Here is a 20,740-nt window from a genome sequence, read left to right as displayed (position 1 = left end):
GAGACCCTTCATCTGGATTGAAAGATAGCTGGTAAAGGAGGTGAAGTGATGGGGTGGAGCAAGAACTGGCAAACATTAGCTGGATCCAGGTGAGGGATGGGCAGAATGAGGAGGGGAGAGGGGAAATAGTGCCCTTTCACATTGTTTCTTTCCCTTATTCCACCTAATCCATCTACTCATCAGTCACAGTCACCCTGGTCCACTCCTCACTTCCCACACATAGTTCCTTGCTACACTTGACTCTCCCATCAGATTCAAGCATCTGTCACCTCCACTTATCACCTCCCAGCCTCTGTCGCTTTTCCTATTCTTCCCCCTCCATCTATCATCCCTTCTTACCTCAATTTTTTCAGTGATGAGATGGATCTGAAATTTCCCACAACTGACAACCATCTTCACAAATAAAAACTAACGCAAAGGTTTTACCAACTGACATCCATTTCATTACCAACTATCAATATCAATTATCATATCTATTAATGAACCCTAACATATTGGTTTGCAAACATTATTTTCAGATAATACCAAGCTTTACGGCCTTTTTGAGAATATAACCATTAATTTGCCAGATTGGTTGAACTTACAACACAGGTCACTGATTGCCCCATTAGAATTACAAAAGCAGATTTTTAAATGATCTCAAAGGCAACATGAGTGAATCTGCAGATACTGGAAATAAATAAAAACACAAAATGCTGGCAGAACTCAGCAGGCCAGACAGCATCTATGGGAGGAGGTCGTGACGACGTGAAAACCCTCCTGATGAAGGGTTTCGGCCCGCAACGTCGTCACTACCTCCTCCCATAGATGCTGTCTGGCCTGCTGAGTTCTGCCAGCATTTTATGTTTTTATTTCTTTTTAAATGATCTATTTAATTTCTTTACTCAGAATAAATACTACTGTTGTTCTAAATATCATCAAGATTCACAGGATTGTTACAATAATTCCCCGCATTGTGATACTTTTCTAACACTTCCGCATGTTTGGATTCCAATATATCAGATAGTTTTGGATATTCCTGGTGTGATCAACCAAGGAATGAGGGCCTACAACTATGATTATTGTACAATAGTGGCAGCAGCACTTTCTCTGCCATCTCCCTTCATGTGGGGCAGGATTATCACAAGGGACGGGAATATGCTTACTTGGAAGAGGGTCTGCCTGCATGTAATGCAGGTAATGCTGAGCCTGATGGGAACCCACACCAGAATAACTTGAGTTACCACTGACCTCCCACTCCACCGCCTTCAGGACACATGGTGCAGTTCTTCATTGTGAGCAGCACAATCTCAACTTCTGAGAGTCTAATCAGATTCCAACCACGCTGTCATTCCTTTAAGTAATTCCTTGCTGACACTTGCTAATATTTTACAAGATGTCCAACCACACAGATTTTGAAAAATCAAAAACCCACAATGCTGGAAATCTAAAGTGAAAACAGAAAATGCAGAAACAATCAGTAGGCAGGACCCACTGTAAGAAAGGCAGACTTTGTGCTGGATGTCCAGAAAACTTCAGAGCTGAGAAAGAGCGAAAACAGGGGCAGGCAGAGGATGTGAAATGAGGAGCTGCAAGAAATGTGCAGCTGATCAGGCAGTGTTAGTGGAGTTAGAAAAAATACTGCTTAAGACCCCGCACTAACTATTTATCTGTGGCTTCCAGCACTGTTATAATGGGGCCCACCATTAGCTTAACATCTTCCATACAGACCTGTTCCAACCTTCTGGACCCAACATCAAATACAACAGTTTCAGATAACTTGCTTCTTCTGTTTGTATCAGAACTGGTAGGATCAGCTGCAGGTTGTCCACCTCAGTTCTTCTCTTTCCTCTACCATCATTTGGACATTTGAGGCTGACTAATAAGGCAGAAGCATACAATGTCCACAAGTGTTTGTTCATTATTGAATGAACAGTCTTCCTTACCTGACCCCAAAATCCACCTTCCAACACAAAGCTTTCTTCAAGTATGTGCAAAAGTCGAAGGAGCTTTTCATCACTGTAGTCAAAGCGTTTGCCGAAGATAATTGAGCAGATAATATTTGAGGTTGCATAAGTTAAATGAAAATGTGGATCAAAAGGACGACCTGAATAAATGGTAAAAAAGTTATTTCAATATAACAAGCAGATTTTGAAACTGCACAGGTAACAGACTACTTAAAGAGATTTGTCGGCTGACAGAAAACAAGAGCTTTGCAATTGAAACATTTCCATTAAGGCCTGCACTAGCTGCTCATTGTTATCTAATTGGAAAGCTCCCATTTCCAGTCATTTTGGGACACTGTGTAAGGAGAGGGTTAAAACAAGTCTTTTTACTTGGAATGGAGCAGTCTGTTCACAGTACTCATAATGAACAAGCCTGTCCATTGGAAAGGTAAGTACAGCACAAGGTCTTGATTCATCCATGAGGCATAGAAACATAGAAAACCTATAGCACAATACAGGCCCTTTGGCCCACAATGTTGTGCTAAACATGTACTTACTTTGAAATTACCTACGGTTACCCATAGCCCTCTATTTTTCTAAGCTCCATGTACCTATCCAGGAGACTCTTAAAAGACCCTATCCTATCTGCCTCCACCACCATTGGCGGTAGCCCATTCCATGCACTCACCACTCTGCATAAAAAAAATTACCCCTGACATCTCCTCTGTACCTTCTTCCAAGCACCTTAAAAGTTTGCGCTCTCCAAGGAGAAAAGGCCGAGTTCACTCAACCTATTTTCATAAGGCATGCTCCCTAATCCAGGCAATGTCCTTGCAAATCTCCTCTGCACTCTTTCTATGGTTTCCACATCCTTCCTAAAGTGAGGTGACCAGAACTGAGCACAGTACTCCAAGTGGGGTCTGACCAGGGTCCTACTGTATTCAGCTGCAACATTACCCCTCATCTCCTAAACTCAATCCCACGATTGATGGAGACCAATGCACTGTATGCCTTCTTAACCACAGAGTCAACCTGCGTAGCCCAAGATCACTCTGATCCTCCACACTGCCAAGAGTCTCACCATTAATACTATATACTTGACCTACCAAAATGAACCACCTCACACTTATCGGCCCAGTTTTGCATCCTATCGATGTCCTGCTGTAACCTCTGTCAGCCCTTGCACTATCCACAACACTCTCAACCTTTTTGTCAAAGGCCTTGGAGTATACAAATGTAAACCATTAAGGGAATGTGATAACTTGATTTCTTTCTCAAGGATGAGCACTTCAGTTGGCAAAAGAAAGCCTTCACTGATAAAATTTTTGAAAACAACTGACACTTGTTCAGTGGGAATGTAGAATTCTCCCTCTGTATCAATCATTAAAAACTAATTAATTTTAGAATTGTAGCTGACAGGTATGCATAGATTTAAAAAATGTGGGCTTTCTTAATTATACCAGTTTCTTCCCCCAAGCCATCAGATTCCTTAAAACCCAGAGCCTGGACTGACACCAACTTACTACCCTCTACTGTGCCTATTGTCTTGTTTATTATTTATTGTATTGCCTGCACTGTTTCGTGCATTTTATGTAGTCCTGGGTAGGTCTGCAGTCTAGTGTAGTTTTTTCTGTGTTGTTTTTATGTAGTTCAGTGTAGTTTTTGTATTGTTTCATGGAGCACCGTGGTCCTGAAAAACATTGTGTCATTTTTACTGTGTACTGTACCAGCAGTTATGGTCGAAATGACAATGAAAAATGACTTGACTTGACCTGACTTAAGTGTGCAAATTCATCAGAAATTTGTCCTTGGACCTGAATGGCAATTGGCACAAAGGGCTTCTAACAGTCTCCAGGCTCGACATCATAAATTAGAGTCCTCGATGAGCAGAAGGGTGTGAGACTTGTTACTGTTTTAATTATTGTGTACTCTGTTGTTTTGTTAATCCATTGCATCAATTAGTAGAAGGATGTGGGACTTGTTTTTATCCATTATTTTACGCAACCTTCCCTCTGGGAACTCTCCCTCTTCCTATACCTTTGAAATCAGCATGGTTTCCTTAAAAATCTTGCCTGACAAATCTGTGGAATTCTTTAGCAAAAATAACAGGAAGGCTGACAGAGCAGTCAGTGGATTTTGGTCGGCTATTGGTGAATACTGGTGTTCCACAGGGATCAGTGTTAGGACTGCTTTCTTTCACATTATATGTCAATGATTTGGATAATGGAATTGATGGCTTAGTGGCCAAGTTTGTGGATGATACAAAGATAGATGGAGGGGCAAATAGTGTTGAGGAAGCAGGGAGTCTGCAGAGGGACTTGCACAGTTTGTAAGAATGGGCAAAGAAGTGACAGAAGGGTAGGGAAGTGTGTGGTATTGCACTTTGGAAGAACAAATAAAGGCATAGACAATTTTCTAAACAGGGAGTGAATTCAAAAATCAGATGTGCAAAGAGACTTGGGAGTCTTAGTGCAGGATGTGAACTTGCAGATTAAGTTGGTGGTAAGGAAAACAAATGCAATGTTAACATTCATTTTGGGACAACTTGAATATAAAAGTTAAAAATGTGCTGTTGAGGCTTTATAAAACATTGGCCAGGCAGCACTTGGACTGTTGAGAGTAGCTGTGGGTCAATTATCTAAGAAAGAATGTGCTGCCATTGAGGAGATTCAAGAGAATGATCCCAGGAATGAAAGGGTTAATATATGAAGAGCGTTTGATGGCTCTAGGCTTGTGCTTGCTGACGTTTAGAAGAATGAAGGTGGATCTAATTGGCATCTATTGAATATTGAATAGCCTAGACAGAGTGGATGTGGAGAGTCTAGGACCAGAGAGCTCAGCCCAGGAATACAAGGACACTGTTTTAGAACAGAGACGAGGAGGAATTTCTTTACCAGGGTGTGATGAATCTGTAGAGTGCATTGCCACAGATGGCTGTGGAGACCAAGTCAGTGAGAATATTTAACGTGAAGGTCGATAGATTCGTGATAACAAAGATATCCAAAGTTGTAGGGAGAAGTCAAAGTTCAAATTGACGAAGATGTAGGGATACTTCTGTTCCCTCTCTGCACATTTACTCACCCAGGTCGCTTCCAGCTCTGAACCTCTGGGAACCTTTGACCTAGTGTTCAGTCACATGTCCTAATGTATCTCTGTTGATTAAATCAATGTTTTTGGTCTAGGTACTCTCCTATGAAGCAGTTTGGAGCTACCTCACTTTGATGGAAGGGCAACATCAATAGAAATAGTTGCCAGTTGCTTCTGAACACCAACAGAAGCAGCTGACAGAGCTTCATTCCTCTACAGGAGGGCCTGTTACATCTTAAAGGGAAAGATTAAACATTAACACATCCTCCACCCTGGGTGATAGCTCTGACTCCCAAGCCCCTCTTTCCATTGGCAAAAACATTAGGAAACTGGAGATGATTTGAGCTGAAATGGTCAATCCCTTTGAAATGCCCATGTAGAGGAGAGTGGAGAGGGCAACATTCCCTCTTGTCTCCCCTCCCACCGGGCAGCAGGTCTAAAAGCCTGAAAGTACATACCTCCGGACTCCAGGACAGCCTCTATCTCACTGTTGTGTGTCTATCGAATGGGCCTCTTGTATAATCAGATGATTTGTTCATCTCACAATCTACCTTATTGCCTACCTGCACTGCACTCTCTGACACAGTAACACTACATTCTGCATTGTTGTATTTTCCCTTGGTGTGATGAAATGGTCTGTATGGATGGATGGCAAGAAAACAAAGCATTAGACTGTACATGTACATCTTAGTACATCCCATTGAGAACTACAACACCCAAACAGGCCATTCAGCCCATCTAACCCATAGAAATTTGGCCTTCTGTCTAGTCCATCTACCCGCATCAGATCTCTGCCCTCCACACCCCTCTCATCAATATAAATGTGCAAATGTCTCTTAAATGTTGCAATTGAAACTACATCTTTCATTTCTGCTGGCAGCTCATTCCACACTCACACCACCATCTGAGTGTGACAATAATAAACCAATTACCCGAACTGCAGGTGCTCGACCCTGCCCTGCTGTCCTTCTGTGACACACTGGGTTTACCAAGGTGCCAGACACCAACAGTAGCACAGGACCGAAGAACAGCAGTTGCTTCCTCAGGATCACCCACCTTGTTCACTTTCAAAACCTTGAATTAAAAATTCAGCCTCTTCCACAATTCGCAATTGAAGGGACTTCTTTCCGAGCCCAAAGTTCTTCAGGGTCGAGAGTGAAAATTTCCTTTGCTGTTTCCACCAGTCTCCGTACTTTGCAAACACAATACCTGGATGGGTGTAACAGGAATGTCATTTATTCATCTTCATTTTCAACCCGTCCTTCAACAAGTATCTAAATGAGCACTTGAAATAGCAAGATAGAGAAGGCTACAGACTAAGTACTGGGAAATGGGTTAGCATGGATTATCACCATGGAGATTATGGGCTGAATGGCCTGCTTCTGTGTTCATTGATTTCTAAGACATTCATTTTAATTTACAATTAGATATTCACCTGGATCCTAAAGAATGAGCATGATATTTTGAGCAGAGTGGAGTAACAAGACTGGATTAACATGCAAAGGTGGATCACCCAGATCATTCCTACCTGCAATCTATTGTAATATATCATCAACAGAAACAAGTTCTTGCCCCTTCTGGGCCATATTATTTTGTGTGTTCGGTGAGACGGGAGCCAGTGTGTCCAGGGGAACTACAACCAGAAATTCAGGGACCACAGTATACACAGTGGTACTGAATGTTGAGTTCTGTTTGTGTGGACTATGTAAGTATTTAGAATGCGTGCACTCTCTCTGTGTGGAGGGAGGGGAATTATGGGGTGTAAAGGTGGCAGTCCTCAGATACTGAAGGGTGACATTGAAAGTAAAGTCGTTTAAACAAAAGAAAAATGTGTCCTTGTTGTTTGGGCATTAACAGTGCCAGCAAAGGATGGTTTTCAATAAGAGGATCCCACCAGCATTTGAATAGACCGAGCCTTATGAAAGCTGGAAAAATGAAATTGGAATATGGACTTGTGTTATGGAACTAGAGAAGATGAAGCAAGCCTTGGCTGTTGCGTTGTTGCTTTCAGGGAGAACGAGAGAAACCGTGATGGGTATATGCTACCAGATACACTTAACTCTGTTTTTTGAGGATGGAAAAGGATCAGATTTATGAGGCATATTCAGACTTTGACAAAATTTATCAAGATAATTCTAAAAATATGGCTGAAAATATGACTTTGAACAAAGTGCACTGCATGTGTAAATACAAAATGGAATTTCCTGATGCTGTATTAGCTTTTAAATTATTGGACACTGTGTGTCTAGGCATAAAGGACAGACAGCTCGAGTTATCTGAATGCACAGAACTTACATTTGCATCTATGAAATCAGCACTGAAGAAGATTTTAGGAGACAAGGCCACTAGTTGGAATTAGTTTGAGTCAGGAAACAGTATACTTCACTGCCCTCAGGGAGACCAGGCAAGGATACCATTACCTGGCACAAATCCAATAAACAAGTATGACGGGGATCGAAATGTGTGGTATGTCAAAGTATTTACCACTGGGCAAGAAACCATCCACACAGAAGCTAAAATGTTAGGCTAACTGAAGGAAATAACAAATCTGAAGATGTAGAAGAGTGCCATATCACCGTTTGTGAAGGAATCACTTACTAATGATTGGACATGGCAGCAAAGGTTACGGGGAGAAGGCCAGCAAATGGGGTTGAGGAAGAGAAAAATAGGATCAGCTATGATTGAATGGTGGAGCAGACTCGATGGACCAAATGGCCTAATTCTGCTTCTATGTCTTATAGTCTAATGCAGAGACATCTGAGGCAGAGATTTTGATGGTGGAATCTCTAGGATCTGCTGTTATTGATACAGCATGCACACGCACATTGTGTGGAGAAAAATGACTTGGGAGCTATGTAAGTGAACAAAACCAGAATGAAGTGCAGAAACTGGTGAACACAGATACACTCAATAACAAAGCATTCAAATTTGGAGATGGAATGATCATACATTCCACCAAAAGAGTGAAAATTCCTGCAAAAATAGGGCGGAAATAAGGTTACATTGAAACGGAGATGCTGCTATTGAACATTCCATTACTCTTGAGTAAATATTCCCCAACAAAAGCAAGAACATTACTGGATATGGAGAATGACCAGGCAATGATGTTTTAACAGCCGGTGGCTCTTGAGCTCAGCAGCTCTGGGTATTACATTCCAGGTAAAGACACTGTGAGAATGAAGTACTAAATGTCACACACAACATGACCAGAGATGAGAAATGCAAGGTGTTGCTCAAACTTCACAAGCGGTTTGGACAAACTTCAACTGATGGACTTCAGAAACGGCTCAGGAAACAAAGAAGCAGATGATTTTTCCATTGTAAAGCAGATGATTGAGAGCTGTGAGACTGCCCAAGCCTGTGGCTGGTCTGAATACAGTGAAACAGCAGCCATAAACCTACATGAACTGGAGCAACATCTCCACATCACTGGTCGGCTCACACGTTTCAGTGCTGGTAGCAATGTAAACACAAAGAGACCCTCAGAGATTGTAAAGACACTTCATCCATTCCTGGATAAGTGTGCACGGTCCACCTCGGAAAGTATTCAATGATAATGGTGGTGAATTTAATAATGATGAATTCAGAGAGATGGCAGAGTACTTTAACATTGAAACAAAGACAACAACGGCATATAGTCCTTGAAGTAATGGACTTTCGGAGCGACACAATCAAACGCTTACTGAAAAGGCCAAAGGCAAATAAAAGCAATGGCTGTGGTTGGAACACAGCCCTGGACTGAGTCATCAAGGCAAAGGATACCATGCACAATGTACACGGCCATAGCCCGCATCAATTGGTGTTCGGCCAGAATCCAAAACATCCCTCTGTACTGGTTGACAGACCACTTGCACTGCAAGCAGTCAATGAGTTGGGAAACGCATTTCAGCACTGCATGCATCAAGGAAGACTTTCACTGAAGCAGAGTGTTCAGAGAGAATTCAAAGAGCACTGAGGGCACACGTCCATCCTACAAATGGAAAATATGACACAGGGGCCAATGTGTATTACAAGAGATCAGACTGTACAGAACGGAGAGTTCCTGGAGTTGTCACTGGTCAGGATGAAGTTGTGGTATTCGTGAGACATGGAGATACATATGTGAAAGTACATCATTCCAGACTACAAAAAACATAAACTGAAGACCATCAGAACTCAATGGTGGCACAGACAGGGATGAGGAGAGTGCAGATAAGGACCCAATAGAGTTGTTCAATGCTGGCACAGACAGTACGGGAGAGAGTGCAGCTGGGGACCCAACAGAGTTGTTCAACGGTGGCACAGACAGTGTGGAAGAGAGTGCAGTTGAGAATTCAACAGACTTGCTTGAACAGAAATTATGACAAGTGCAAAGATAACATGGAAGTTTCAGTCTTTAAACAGGACAAACTGTGAGATTAGTAGACCAAAACACTGGTATCTCAGACAAATCTGAAATCTTAGTATGAGCAGGCAAAGCCACTGGGAGTGACAAAAGTTGATACAACTTGAATTACCTAGCACCAGTCACAGTTGCTGGCACTGCAGGTCAGTCATCATGTCACGTGTAGGCAGACTTCATATTGAATCAGGCTGGGACATCTGAGAAATATCAAGACAAAGATGTACAAGTAACTAAAGAGATGTCGTTTGAATCTACAAAACAAGATGAAATGAGAAATTGGAGATATAATGTTGTGTTTGAGGAAGCTAGAGACATTGGCCAAAAGACAACATCTGCAATATCAGTGTGCACCCTGAAAGATTCATGACAGGAATTTTACCAACATCTGGTTGCTAAAGGTTTTGAGGAACCGTACATAGAAGAACTCCAAAGAAACTCACCAACATGTGCATCAGAGTCTCTCCGACTACTTCTCTCAGTGATATGTCAAAAGCATTGGCAACCCCATTGCATGGATATGAAATCCACATTCTTACAGGGAGTGGAGCTGTCACATGACGTTTGCATTAAACTCCCCCCACCCCGAAGCCAGAAGCAAAGGAATACCCTGCAAACTCAAAAAGTGTGTGTGTGGTCTAGCTGATGCATCTCTCTACTGGTATAAAAAGGTCAAGGAAATTATGTTGGAAACAGGTGGGAAGATGTCACAAAAATACCCTAAAGGTTAACTTGCAGGTAGAGTTGGTGGTGAGGAACGCAAGTACAATGTTAGCATTCATTTTAAGATGTCTAGAATACAAGAGCCGGATGTGATGCTGAGGCTTTATAAGGCACTGATGAGGACTCACCTTGAGAATTGTGAACAATTTTGGGCTCCTGATCTAAGAAAAGATGCGCTGGCCCTGAGAGGGTCCAGAGGAGGTTCACAAGGATGATTCTCAGAAAGAAAGGGTTATCATACAAGTAAAATTTGATAGCTCTGGGTCTGTATTTGCTGGAATTTAGAAGGATGGTGGGGGAGACCTCATTGAAAACTTTTAAATGTTGAAAGACCCAGACAGAGTAGATATAGAAAGGATAATTCCCATGGTGGGGTGTCTAGGACAAGAGGGCACAGCCTCAGAATAGAGGGGCATCCATTTAAAACAGAGATACAAAGAAATTAGCCAGAGGACGGTGAATTTGTGGAATTTGTTACCACAGGCAGCTCTGGAGGCCAGGTCATGGGGTGTATTTAAGGCAGAGCTTGTTAGGTTCTTGATTAGACATGGCATCAGGGATTATGGGGAACACAAGCAGGAGAAAATCTGCAGATGTTGGAAATACGAGCAACACACACAAAACGCTGAAGGAACTCAGCGAGTCAGGCAGCCTCTGTGGAAAAAGAACAGTCAACTCCATAGAACTTGCCTGGTCTGCTGAGAGGTTATGGGGAGAAGGCCTGGGAGTGTGGCTGAGAAGGGGAAAGAAAGATCAGCCATGATTAAATGGCGGAGCAGACTCATTCGGCCGAATGGCCTAATTCTCCTGCTGGTCTAAGTAGTTCCAGCTATTCTTTACTGGCAAGATTCAGGATATCATGTGATTGGAAAAATTGTGTCATGTAGATGACTTCATAAGGGAGACTGACAAAACTTAGCCAAACAGTTATCCTTCAGCTAAATTCAGCCTTTCAGGTTGGAACATGACAGATTCTATATAGGGATAGACATCCTTTCTGTTGATGGAACAGTACAACTGCACCAAGAAAGCTTCCGACAATCCGCTTGGAATCCTCACGTGCCACACAACGGGATTCACCCCTCAGTGAAGCTGAAGCGGGGCAACTTGAGTCAAAGAATGGTCAGGTTCTATGGGTGGCAAGTCACAGCAGACCTGACATCATGTGTAATACCTGCAACTTGGCATCCAACACAAAAAAATGCCACAGTACAAACTTCACATTTGGCAAACAAGTTATAGTGTGCAGAATTCAATCTGAAAAAGTAGTCTAGAAGTTTTCACAGCTTGAAAAAGATAGCTTACCAAGGCTCGTTGTCTTCAGTGATGGCTCAGTTGGAAATCTCCCTGACGGAGGAATTCAAGGGGGATATTTTATTGTACTGACAGGAGAAGAGGGAAGATTTTCACCTCTCCATTGGCAATCAGAAAGCATCTGAAGAGTTGTATGGAGTACGCTGGCAGGTGAAACCTTTGCAATGTTTGAAGGTATTGACAATGCTGTTTGTCTGGCCACAATTTATTCTGACCTTTTCCATGGTGACCCAAAGGAGGACAATGTACATAGAACTTGTGACAATGACTCTTTGGTTCATGCCATCAAATCCACCAAGTCAGTTACAGAGAAGAGGCTTCACCTACAGTTAAACAGCACCAAAGAACTTGTCCAAGCACAGAAAATTCACCAGGTGCTATGATCAACTACAAAGAAACATCCAACTGACTGTCTCACAAAAAAGGCAGATCCAGCTCGTGTGTTGTTAAAGGCACTTAGTGAAGGCATTTGGTATCTTAAGAATTGTATTAACTTCAGGGATTAGAACTAATTCCCATATCCTAATGGACATTTGAATTGTCTTTAAATTTGTTTTCAAGTTTGCTTTTTTAATATATACATAAAAAGGATGGGAGATTGTTCAGTTCTGTTCATTTGGTGTATGGAACAACTTTGTATACGTACACACTCTCCCTGTTATGTAGGTGCGGAGGGAGCGGGATTATGAGACGTAAAAGGTGGTGACTATTCGGTATTGAAGGGAGATGTTGAAAGTAAAGCTGTTTAAACAAATGAAAAATGTGTGCTTGTTGTTTGGGCGTTAACAGTGAACTCATTGTTTCTGGTGACTAGTGTGTCTGATGGGGAAACAACATTCCTCAACCCATCCCCAATTAAATAATATTTCATCTTCCTGAGGAAGTGGTTTCAAATGCCCTTGAGGTGCACTGGACACAATGACCACCCCCCCACCCCAAAGCTCTGGTGGTGGGGTTTAGGTCTTCTACCAAAACATGTGGTCCAATTATCCCAATGCCTCCCACCCGATGCACAGGTCAGTCTCTGGACCCTGGTTCATACCCACCTTCACCATGCTGCCGAAAGAACTTCTCATAAATTGGAAAGGATGGCCGATCTGCAAAATCTTCCGATTTCTTCACCAGAGCCTCTTTTAGGGTCTTGTAGCCACTCAGCACCACCAGGTTTGTCCATCCAAACTCTAAACTCACCACATCGCCGTACTTCTTCCACAGCTAAAAGTGGACACATGATGGGAGAAAGCACCAGGCCATTACTGTAACTCTCAGGAACCGAACACAGAAAAGAACAGAGACTGCACCATCACTGAGTTCTCAGTCAGATCCAGCACCTCCACATTTTGCACCCTTGTTGCTGTTGGTCTCCATCCCTTGTACCATCGAAAAAAGTGGGCTGGATTCCTTGTGCGATTGTTTCCCCACTCATTATCCATCCCTGGATGGGCAAAACCCAACCCTGCCACAAAAGCGCTGCTTCAGAATCAAATTGAAGCATATTGTCATGTATATAAGTACACATATGCACAAGGGCAATGAAAATCTTAGTTGTAGCAACATCATAGACATGTATCAGTAGGGAAACAGCATTCACAAATAAAGCATAATTTCTGTAAAATTATACAAGAAATAGCAGAATTATAACAAAGACCAAAGTCCATCTAGTGACATGTAAAAATGGTTACAGTGTTGCTGTACTAAATAATGATTTGGGTTGTTCCGGTTCAATCAAAACTGGATAGTGGAAGGGAAGTAACTATTATTGAACTTTGTGGTGTGGGACTTCAGGTTTCTGTATCTCCTGCCCAATTGTAGTTGCAAAAAAGACGGCACGGTCTGGGTGGTGAGGATCTCTGATGATAGATACTGACTTTTTGAGGCAGGGCCTCACTGTGCAGAGTCACTGCCCTCTGCAGCTTCTTACATCCCAGCACATTCAAATTGCTGTAGCAAACCATGATGCCACCATTCAGAGCACATTCAGAAGTGTTTCTGTAGAAGTTTGTTAGAGTGTTTGGTCACTTACTGAACCTCTTTAACATTATAAGAAAGTAAATATGCTGCAGAAACATAAGAGACATACAAGAGTTATGTAGAAATGCAAGGCAGAATCTTACTTTATTTTCAATGATATCCTTCTGTATTAAAGCATTGTTTCAATATTGATTTCATCAAAGGACTACTCCACACCTCACGTGATGCAAAGAAACCAGTTGTGTAACTAACATCCTCTCTCTTGGGTTTTTTTTTTTTTTTAATTTTTTTAAATTTTTTTTTTATTAGTTTTTCAAAACATTTTACAAAATTAAAAACCCCAAATCCCAATGAGGAGCATTAATACAGAGCAAGGTTAAGCATACAATATCAATATGCTACAGAGGAAGAGAATTTAACAAAAAAGCACCTAAATTAAAGACAAGTGAGCTTAGTGTCCTCCCCAAACCCCACAACACAAGAAAAAAAAACAACAATTCCAGACCAACCACCACACAATATAGAGAGTATAAGTCCGGACAGTCAAACTCCCAGACTGTGAATACACTTAGCAACAGAGGATAATAATGCCCACTACCAGAAAAGAAAGGGAGCTGAAAGCAAGGGACCGAAAGGAAAAAAAAAACCCTAGTCAAGAGGAAGGTTATGAAAGTACTCGATAAAAGGCCCCCAGATCTTATGGAACTTTAAATCCGAATTGAGAACTGAATAATGAACGAATATGAGTTTCTTGGAGGAAAGCAATGTCAGCTTTGAGTTGTTTAATATGTGAGAATATCTTCCTCCTTTTAACAGGGTGGTTCAGTCCCTTCACATTCCAGCTCACAAATTTAAGTGCACTAGCCATTATCAATTACTAATGCATAAAAGGCAGCAGGCATATAAAAAGTCAAGCAGTACAATAGCAGTCTGGGAGCAGAGATGTAAACATAGATTCGTAAGGTCAAAATATAAACATGTCCTAAACAATAAAGAAATGTTGGAACTGGAAAACCCACCCCACTCACACAACCCAAAACTAGACGGCTACCAAAACAAGTAGCTAGCTCTACCAAAGAAATTAACCCAAATACAACTTCCAGATCTGTGTCATTGACAGCAGTTCCGTATAAATGCTATAACAAACAGTAACTAGTTTATGCACTAGGAAACATAACTACAGATTAGAACACCTTCTGCCGAGATATACAACTTAATACAGAGAAAATCGGAAGAAAACCAAAACTAATCTACCCGCGAAATATTATGGAAGGATAAAGTAAGAGAAAGGGAAAAAAAAGGTAAGAAGGAAAAAGAAAAAAAAGAGGAAGGGGAAAATTGTAAATTCAAGACGAGTATTTATCAACCGTTTACCGAGAAGGGAGAAAAAAACATTCAGAGAATGGAAAAAAAAGGGGGTGAAGAAGAGAAAAAGATAAAATAAATAAGTATTTAAAACAGAGGAAAAATAAATCAGCAGTTGAACTGTGAACCGACAAACAGGGAGGCCTTCACTAAAGACTTCAAACCTCCAAAACAAGTTAGATTTAGTTGTAGAACTCTGTAGGTAAAGTTACACAGAGGTGAAAATAGATTACACACACACCAAATCCCGGGAGAGATTGTCAACAGCCTTTAGAGTTTCAGTGAATAATGTCTGAGTGATTCAAGTGAATTCTGAGTCCAGAGAAAGTAATTTTACTACGAGGAGTACTTATCCACCATTTTAGGAAGTCCGATCAGATTCCGAAGATGACTGGATAGCCGGAAGACTTGCCACAAACGCTTCGGCTTCCCTCGCTGATTTGAACCACTTGAATTCCCCGGTATTAAACTTGATTCTTAGGTCAGCAAGATTACGAAAGGAAGGTTTGAAACCACGATCAAAAAGCACTTTCATTACGCCTTTATACTCAGCGCGCATCTTTAAAGTCTGGGGTGCAAAATCTTCCACAAAGCGAATGGTTGTATCCTGGAAAGAAAAAGAGCCTCTGCGACGTGCCTCCACAATCAGACTGTGTTTTACCTGGTATTGATGGAAACACAAGACTACTGGTCACGGACGGGTGCCCAGAATTCCGGGGGGGACATTAACTCTGTGTGCCCGTTCGAGCTCGGGCGGGTTTGGAAGCAGATCCTTCCCGAATATCTCACAGAGAAACTCGGCAAAAAACTTCACGGTTGATCCCTTTTCAGTCGCCTCTGGTAATCCCAGAATTCTGATGTTACAGCGTCTGCTACGATTTTCAAGATCCACCATTTTGGAAAGAAGTTTGTTAGATTTTTCCTCTAAGCTGGAACAGAGAGTCTCCAAGTATTGAACCCGACTTTCTAAAGCTTCAGAAGTCGAATTGATGCGAGATAAGTGTTCAGCATGTTTGTCCACTTTATCGTTGATCCGATCCAGTTTGTCTTCTAACTGTTTGAAAGCGGTTTTAATTTGCTTTAAGATTTCGTCTCGGAGATTTTCAAGCGCCTCCATCGTCACGCCCGACGAAGTCGTAGTTTCTTTTCTCCCGGATTTAGAGCTCTTGCTAGACATTGTAGGTTAGATATATTCACAGGCAAGTAAGAGATACCAAAATAATTCCTATCTAAGCTTTATAAAATGGAGACATTTAGTGCAAAGGTAGCGACAGTAACGGAACAAAAGTTCGGAGCAGCTAAGCAATCGCCATCTTACCGGAAGTCCTCTCTCTTGGTTTTACCCATGGGATCTACCATGTAGAGAAATGTTTTTTTGAAACCAACGCATGGCCTCAAGCTGGAACAGGCTAAAAAAGGAATCTAGAACCGAGCTGGTATTTGGCAATATTTACATCAGAGTTTGATGCTACAGATTTAAAGTAGAGTGAACTCTGAATACACCCAGTACACAGCACTTATAGAACAAGATGATCCAGAAAATAAAGGTGAAGTGTCTGCTAAAGGGCAAATTCACATCTTCACGGCCCACTGAGCATTGCACAGGATTATTACAGTTCAAGCAGGATCTTCAACCCACCGTCTGGACTACTTGTCAAAAACCTTGTCATACTTTCACAGCTGCGAGGGTGATTAGTTTCAACCTTTACTTCATTGACTTCAGGAAGTATGGCGAAGTACACACCTCTGTCAGTATCAGTGGTGTTGAGATAGAGATGGTTGAGAACTTCAAGTTCCTAGTTGTAAAAATCACTGACAAGCTGTCCTGATCCTGCCACGTGAATGCCATGGTCAAGGAAGCACGTCACTGCCTCTACTTCTTCAGAAGGCTAAGAAAATCCAGCAGGTCAGCAAAGACCCTCACCAATTCTTACAGATGCATCATAGAAAGCATCATTCCAGATGGATCACAGCTGGGTATAACAATCATACACATAAGATATTTAAGAGTTTTGAGTACACCACCGTTTATTGTTTAAACCAGCTTCACTTCTAGTGATTCTGTTTGCACTTCCCCACTGCCTTGGGAAAGCACATAACACAATCTCAGGCCCCTCCCACCTCATTCATTCTCACTTCTCCCCTCTCCCATCGGGCAGAAGATACAAAAGCTTGAGAATAGCCAGACTCAATGACAGCTACTATCCTGGTGTTATTCGACTCTAGAATGACACTCTCATACATTGAATGATAAACACTGGAATGCCAATATACCTCACATTTTATTTGTTTACCTACACAGCACTTGTTTAAGCCTATATTCTATTTTCTATTTGTTTTTTTACTACCCTGATGTAATTATCTATGGCATGATTTGTCAGCATGCTACACAGACAACATTTCTCATTGTATCTTGGTACTGTCTGTCTGTCTAGGTACCATATCCAATGCGGACGTTGGTGACCATGGCTTTCCATACAGATCTATCCCTTGTTCTTTGGATGACTTCCATTTCCTCGATGTATAGCCACCTGACTAGGCTTTTGATGTACATAAGCTGAGGTCTTTCTCTAGGTTTGATCCCCTCGATCTTTCCAGAGAGTATGAGTTTTTCTAGTTCATCTTTCCGCATGATGAGTCCTAGGAATCTGAGTTGTCTTTCTCTTATTGTTGGTATGAGTGATCCAACTGCTTGGGCTCTTCTGAGAACTTCTTCATTTGCTGTGTGTGGTCCATGATATTTTTAACATTCTCCTGTAGAACCATAATTCAGCTGCTTCTAGTCTCTTTTCCATTGCTGGGGAAATGGTCCAGCATTCACTTCCATAAGTCAGGACAGAATAAATGTAGCATTGCAGTATTCTGTTTTTAGTCTACATGCTCATCTTCCTGTCTGTTAATATGGTCTTCATTTTCCGGAAAGCTTCTTTCGCCGTTGCTATTCTGTATTTGATATCTGTGTCACACCTGCCATCACTTGTCATTTGGCTGCCAAGGTATCTGAATTTGTTGACTTGTTTGATGTTTGTATTTCCGATTTTGATCACACATTGCGGGATGTTTGTCTTTCTGGAGATGACCATGCTTCCTGTCTTCTTGGTGTTGATTGAGAGACCTCTGCAATTACTTTCTGCTGCCACTATAGTGAGTAGTTCTTGCAGTTTTGTTTCTGAGTCAGCTATTAGTACGATGTCATCAGCATATCTGATGTTATTTATATTATGGCCTCCAATTGTGAGTCCTTTGATACTTCTCAAGATATTTTCACTATACAGGTTGAATAAGTCAGGTGAAAAGACACAACCTTACCTGACTCCTGTCATGATATTCACATACTCACTTCTCCTTCTATTCTGATGGATGCTGTCTGGTCCCAGTATAAGTTTCTTGGTACACAAGACAATAATGACCAATATTACCTGACACAAACCGACAAGAAAACAGAACAATTTCCAGTATTGAAAACTGTGACTTAGCTACAAATTGTCTTCATCCACGCCGAATCCCATCTGCAGTCGGATCTGGGGTTAAGCGGATTCCATCCCCGTCCCCCTCCCCTTTGCAGAGTGCACGGAGTCCCAGCTGATGATCTAGTGCAGGGGTGGGCAAACTTTTTGAATTGTGGGCCACAAAGGGTTCTAAAATTTGACAGGGGGGCTGGACCAGGAGCAGATGGATGGAGTGTTTTGGTAATACACCTCATAAGAGAAAATAAAATATCATGGGATATGTAGAAAACATGTGCTTTAATTTCAATCAAATGCATTACAACAAAATATCTGTCTTTGAAGTCCCATGGTTTTTAGCTATTTATTGAAATGACTTTTAAAACACTGAAAATTAAATGAATAAAATACAGCTTTTTTTAAATAGTAACAGTTATTATTTTAAAGCACTGAAAATTCTGTTATCCTTCAAGATATTATCATCATCACTCTCCTCCTGACTGTCTTTATTTCAAAAACGGTAGGAGATGCAGGTCTACTTGTCCTGCTCCTTCTTATTCAATTGTCCCCGTGCCAAAACTCAACAACGACCAGCACAAGGACAGAACAGTGACAGCGCGCCAGTATGCGGAGCGCGTTATTTGATCTGAAGCGCATTTTTTATTTTGAGAACGTACGTGCACCTGCGCACTACTCATGTCCATCACTTAACAGAAATGACATGTAACATGTAAGGCTTATTGAAAAAAATATTTTCAAATGCATTTTTTTTTTACATAACACAACGAAGAAACTTATTTTTAATTTCAGTGGGAACAGTGTTGTTGGTCTCCCTTTTTAGCCAGCGCATCAAAGTCTGGATTTAGTTTTGTTGTGGCGCCAGAATTGCGGGGAAAAAACTTTAACAAGGTTTATTAATATAATTTCATCAAGTTCTGCGGGCCGGATTAAAAAGCTTAACGGGCCGCATATGGCCCCCGGGCCGTAGTTTGCCCATGCCTGGTCTAGTGACTGAGACCCTCGCAATTATTTATCGTCTCCTGCATGCAGACGGAATCCTGAACTCACTGGCATTAAAACTGCCTACCCGTCCCCAGAAACTGGACGTTCGGATAGCTTCACAGCATTTACGCAATGTAGAATAAGGAAAAGGTGTAATAGAAAAAAAAATGGAACTGGAGAAGGCAACCTGGATAACAATCGGAATAGGAAAAACACAGAATTGATTGATCGAATTAGAGATAACAACGGAGAATAGATTCTGATGAAAAATCATATCCTCCTCCTGCCCCTCCCTCTCCTGCTGAATATTTCCTGCGTTCTCTTTTCTTTGCGTTGCAGGTTCTGCAAGTTTTTAAACTTCGTGTTGCCTCACATTCCGTCCCAGCTCGAAGGAAGAAACAGAGAACTAAAAACTCGTATATTGAAGTGAAATAGGGAGCGAAAGAACACTGCTGGATACAAGGGGAAAGGGTGTAAAGGAGGAACTCAACAACATACAAGAAACTGAACGGTTAAAGGTGTCCCGGGGTGAGGGAGCCACCTCCTTCACACAGTCTCACTCTCTCTCAGCCTTTACCTTTACGAATGACAGGTGAGGGTTGCTCAGATCCACCTGCAGGATGTTCCCGACGAAAGGTAAGCCCCGGGGTCCGGGAGGGTAGTTCCCACACGTCTTGCGCCTCTTCATGAAGTCAAAGACCAGGCAAAAGACGGTGCAGAACACGGCCAGCGCCGCGAACCTGTCGAAGAGTTTGAACAAGAGCAGGGGGAGAGCCGAGAACTCCATGTTCTCCAGAGCGAATGGACTGTAAACAAAATGCGCGCATGGTCAGTGAGGGAAGGGTGTGGAGGGAAGAGTCTGTTGGAGAAGTTCACGCTGACGCTCCACACACAGACACTTATGTAATACTTGTATCACAGAGCCAAGGAACTGTATTGCTGGAATATGGATCAGGAGAAAAGCAACTCCAGGGAAGTCAGCAGACCAGGGAGCAGGTTTGGGGGGAAATGGACAATCCCTTAACGCGAAACGAAAGAATCGAAGTGATCACATCCGAGGCGCCATTGAGAGGCGACTCTTGCGCGCAGCTCCTATGGAAAAATCAAATATTCCCGCTTTAGATTGCTAGAACTGAAATCCACAGCTACAGCCATGGACAAAACAGTAAGCAACGTCGTTTAAAGGCGATTAAAATATTTATCACTACTCAGAGAAAGCGAATAAACAGAGTAAACACTGCTATATTCTCCCTATACACATGACTGTGTAGTCTTTCAAAGGCAGAGGAGGCGGAGTTTCAGAGGCATATATCCCACCTCTGGCAGTGTCAAGCCGAGTCCAGACATGAGAAATGGAATGCACAGGCATGAAACAGCACATCCTGATGCCATTTTTGGGAGATTGTAGCCACGCCAGACACTAGACACTAGAATACTACAGCACAGTACAGACCCGTGCCGACCCATATATTCCTTGAAAAAAGTATTAAACCACACTACCCCGTAATCCTCTATTTCTCTTTCAT

The 20,740-nt window shown here is 42.0% G+C and overlaps 1 protein-coding gene across 2 annotated transcripts in view; it reads right to left on the bottom strand.

The window, feature by feature from the left end:
* Positions 1-20,010, bottom strand: part of LOC140731856 (cytochrome P450 2D15-like) — a 37,943-nt gene extending 17,933 nt beyond the window's left edge. For both annotated transcript variants that reach the window (XM_073053775.1, XM_073053777.1), the window contains exons 1-4: positions 19,792-20,010; positions 12,477-12,645; positions 6,069-6,221; positions 1,926-2,086 (exon numbers count right to left, since the gene is read on the bottom strand). In XM_073053775.1, coding sequence (XP_072909876.1) covers positions 1,926-2,086; positions 6,069-6,221; positions 12,477-12,645; positions 19,792-20,001 — 693 coding nt within the window. In that variant the 5' untranslated portion in view covers positions 20,002-20,010. The remainder of the gene's footprint in view (positions 1-1,925; positions 2,087-6,068; positions 6,222-12,476; positions 12,646-19,791) is intronic.
* Between the last annotated feature and the right edge of the window lie 730 nt (positions 20,011-20,740).

The sequence above is a fragment of the Hemitrygon akajei genome, chromosome 8, assembly GCF_048418815.1.
Source record: "Hemitrygon akajei chromosome 8, sHemAka1.3, whole genome shotgun sequence".
Taxonomy (NCBI): Eukaryota; Metazoa; Chordata; class Chondrichthyes; order Myliobatiformes; family Dasyatidae; genus Hemitrygon; species Hemitrygon akajei.
The sequence above is the reverse complement of the archived record's forward strand: the minus strand, read 5'-3'. Positions and strand labels throughout refer to the sequence as shown.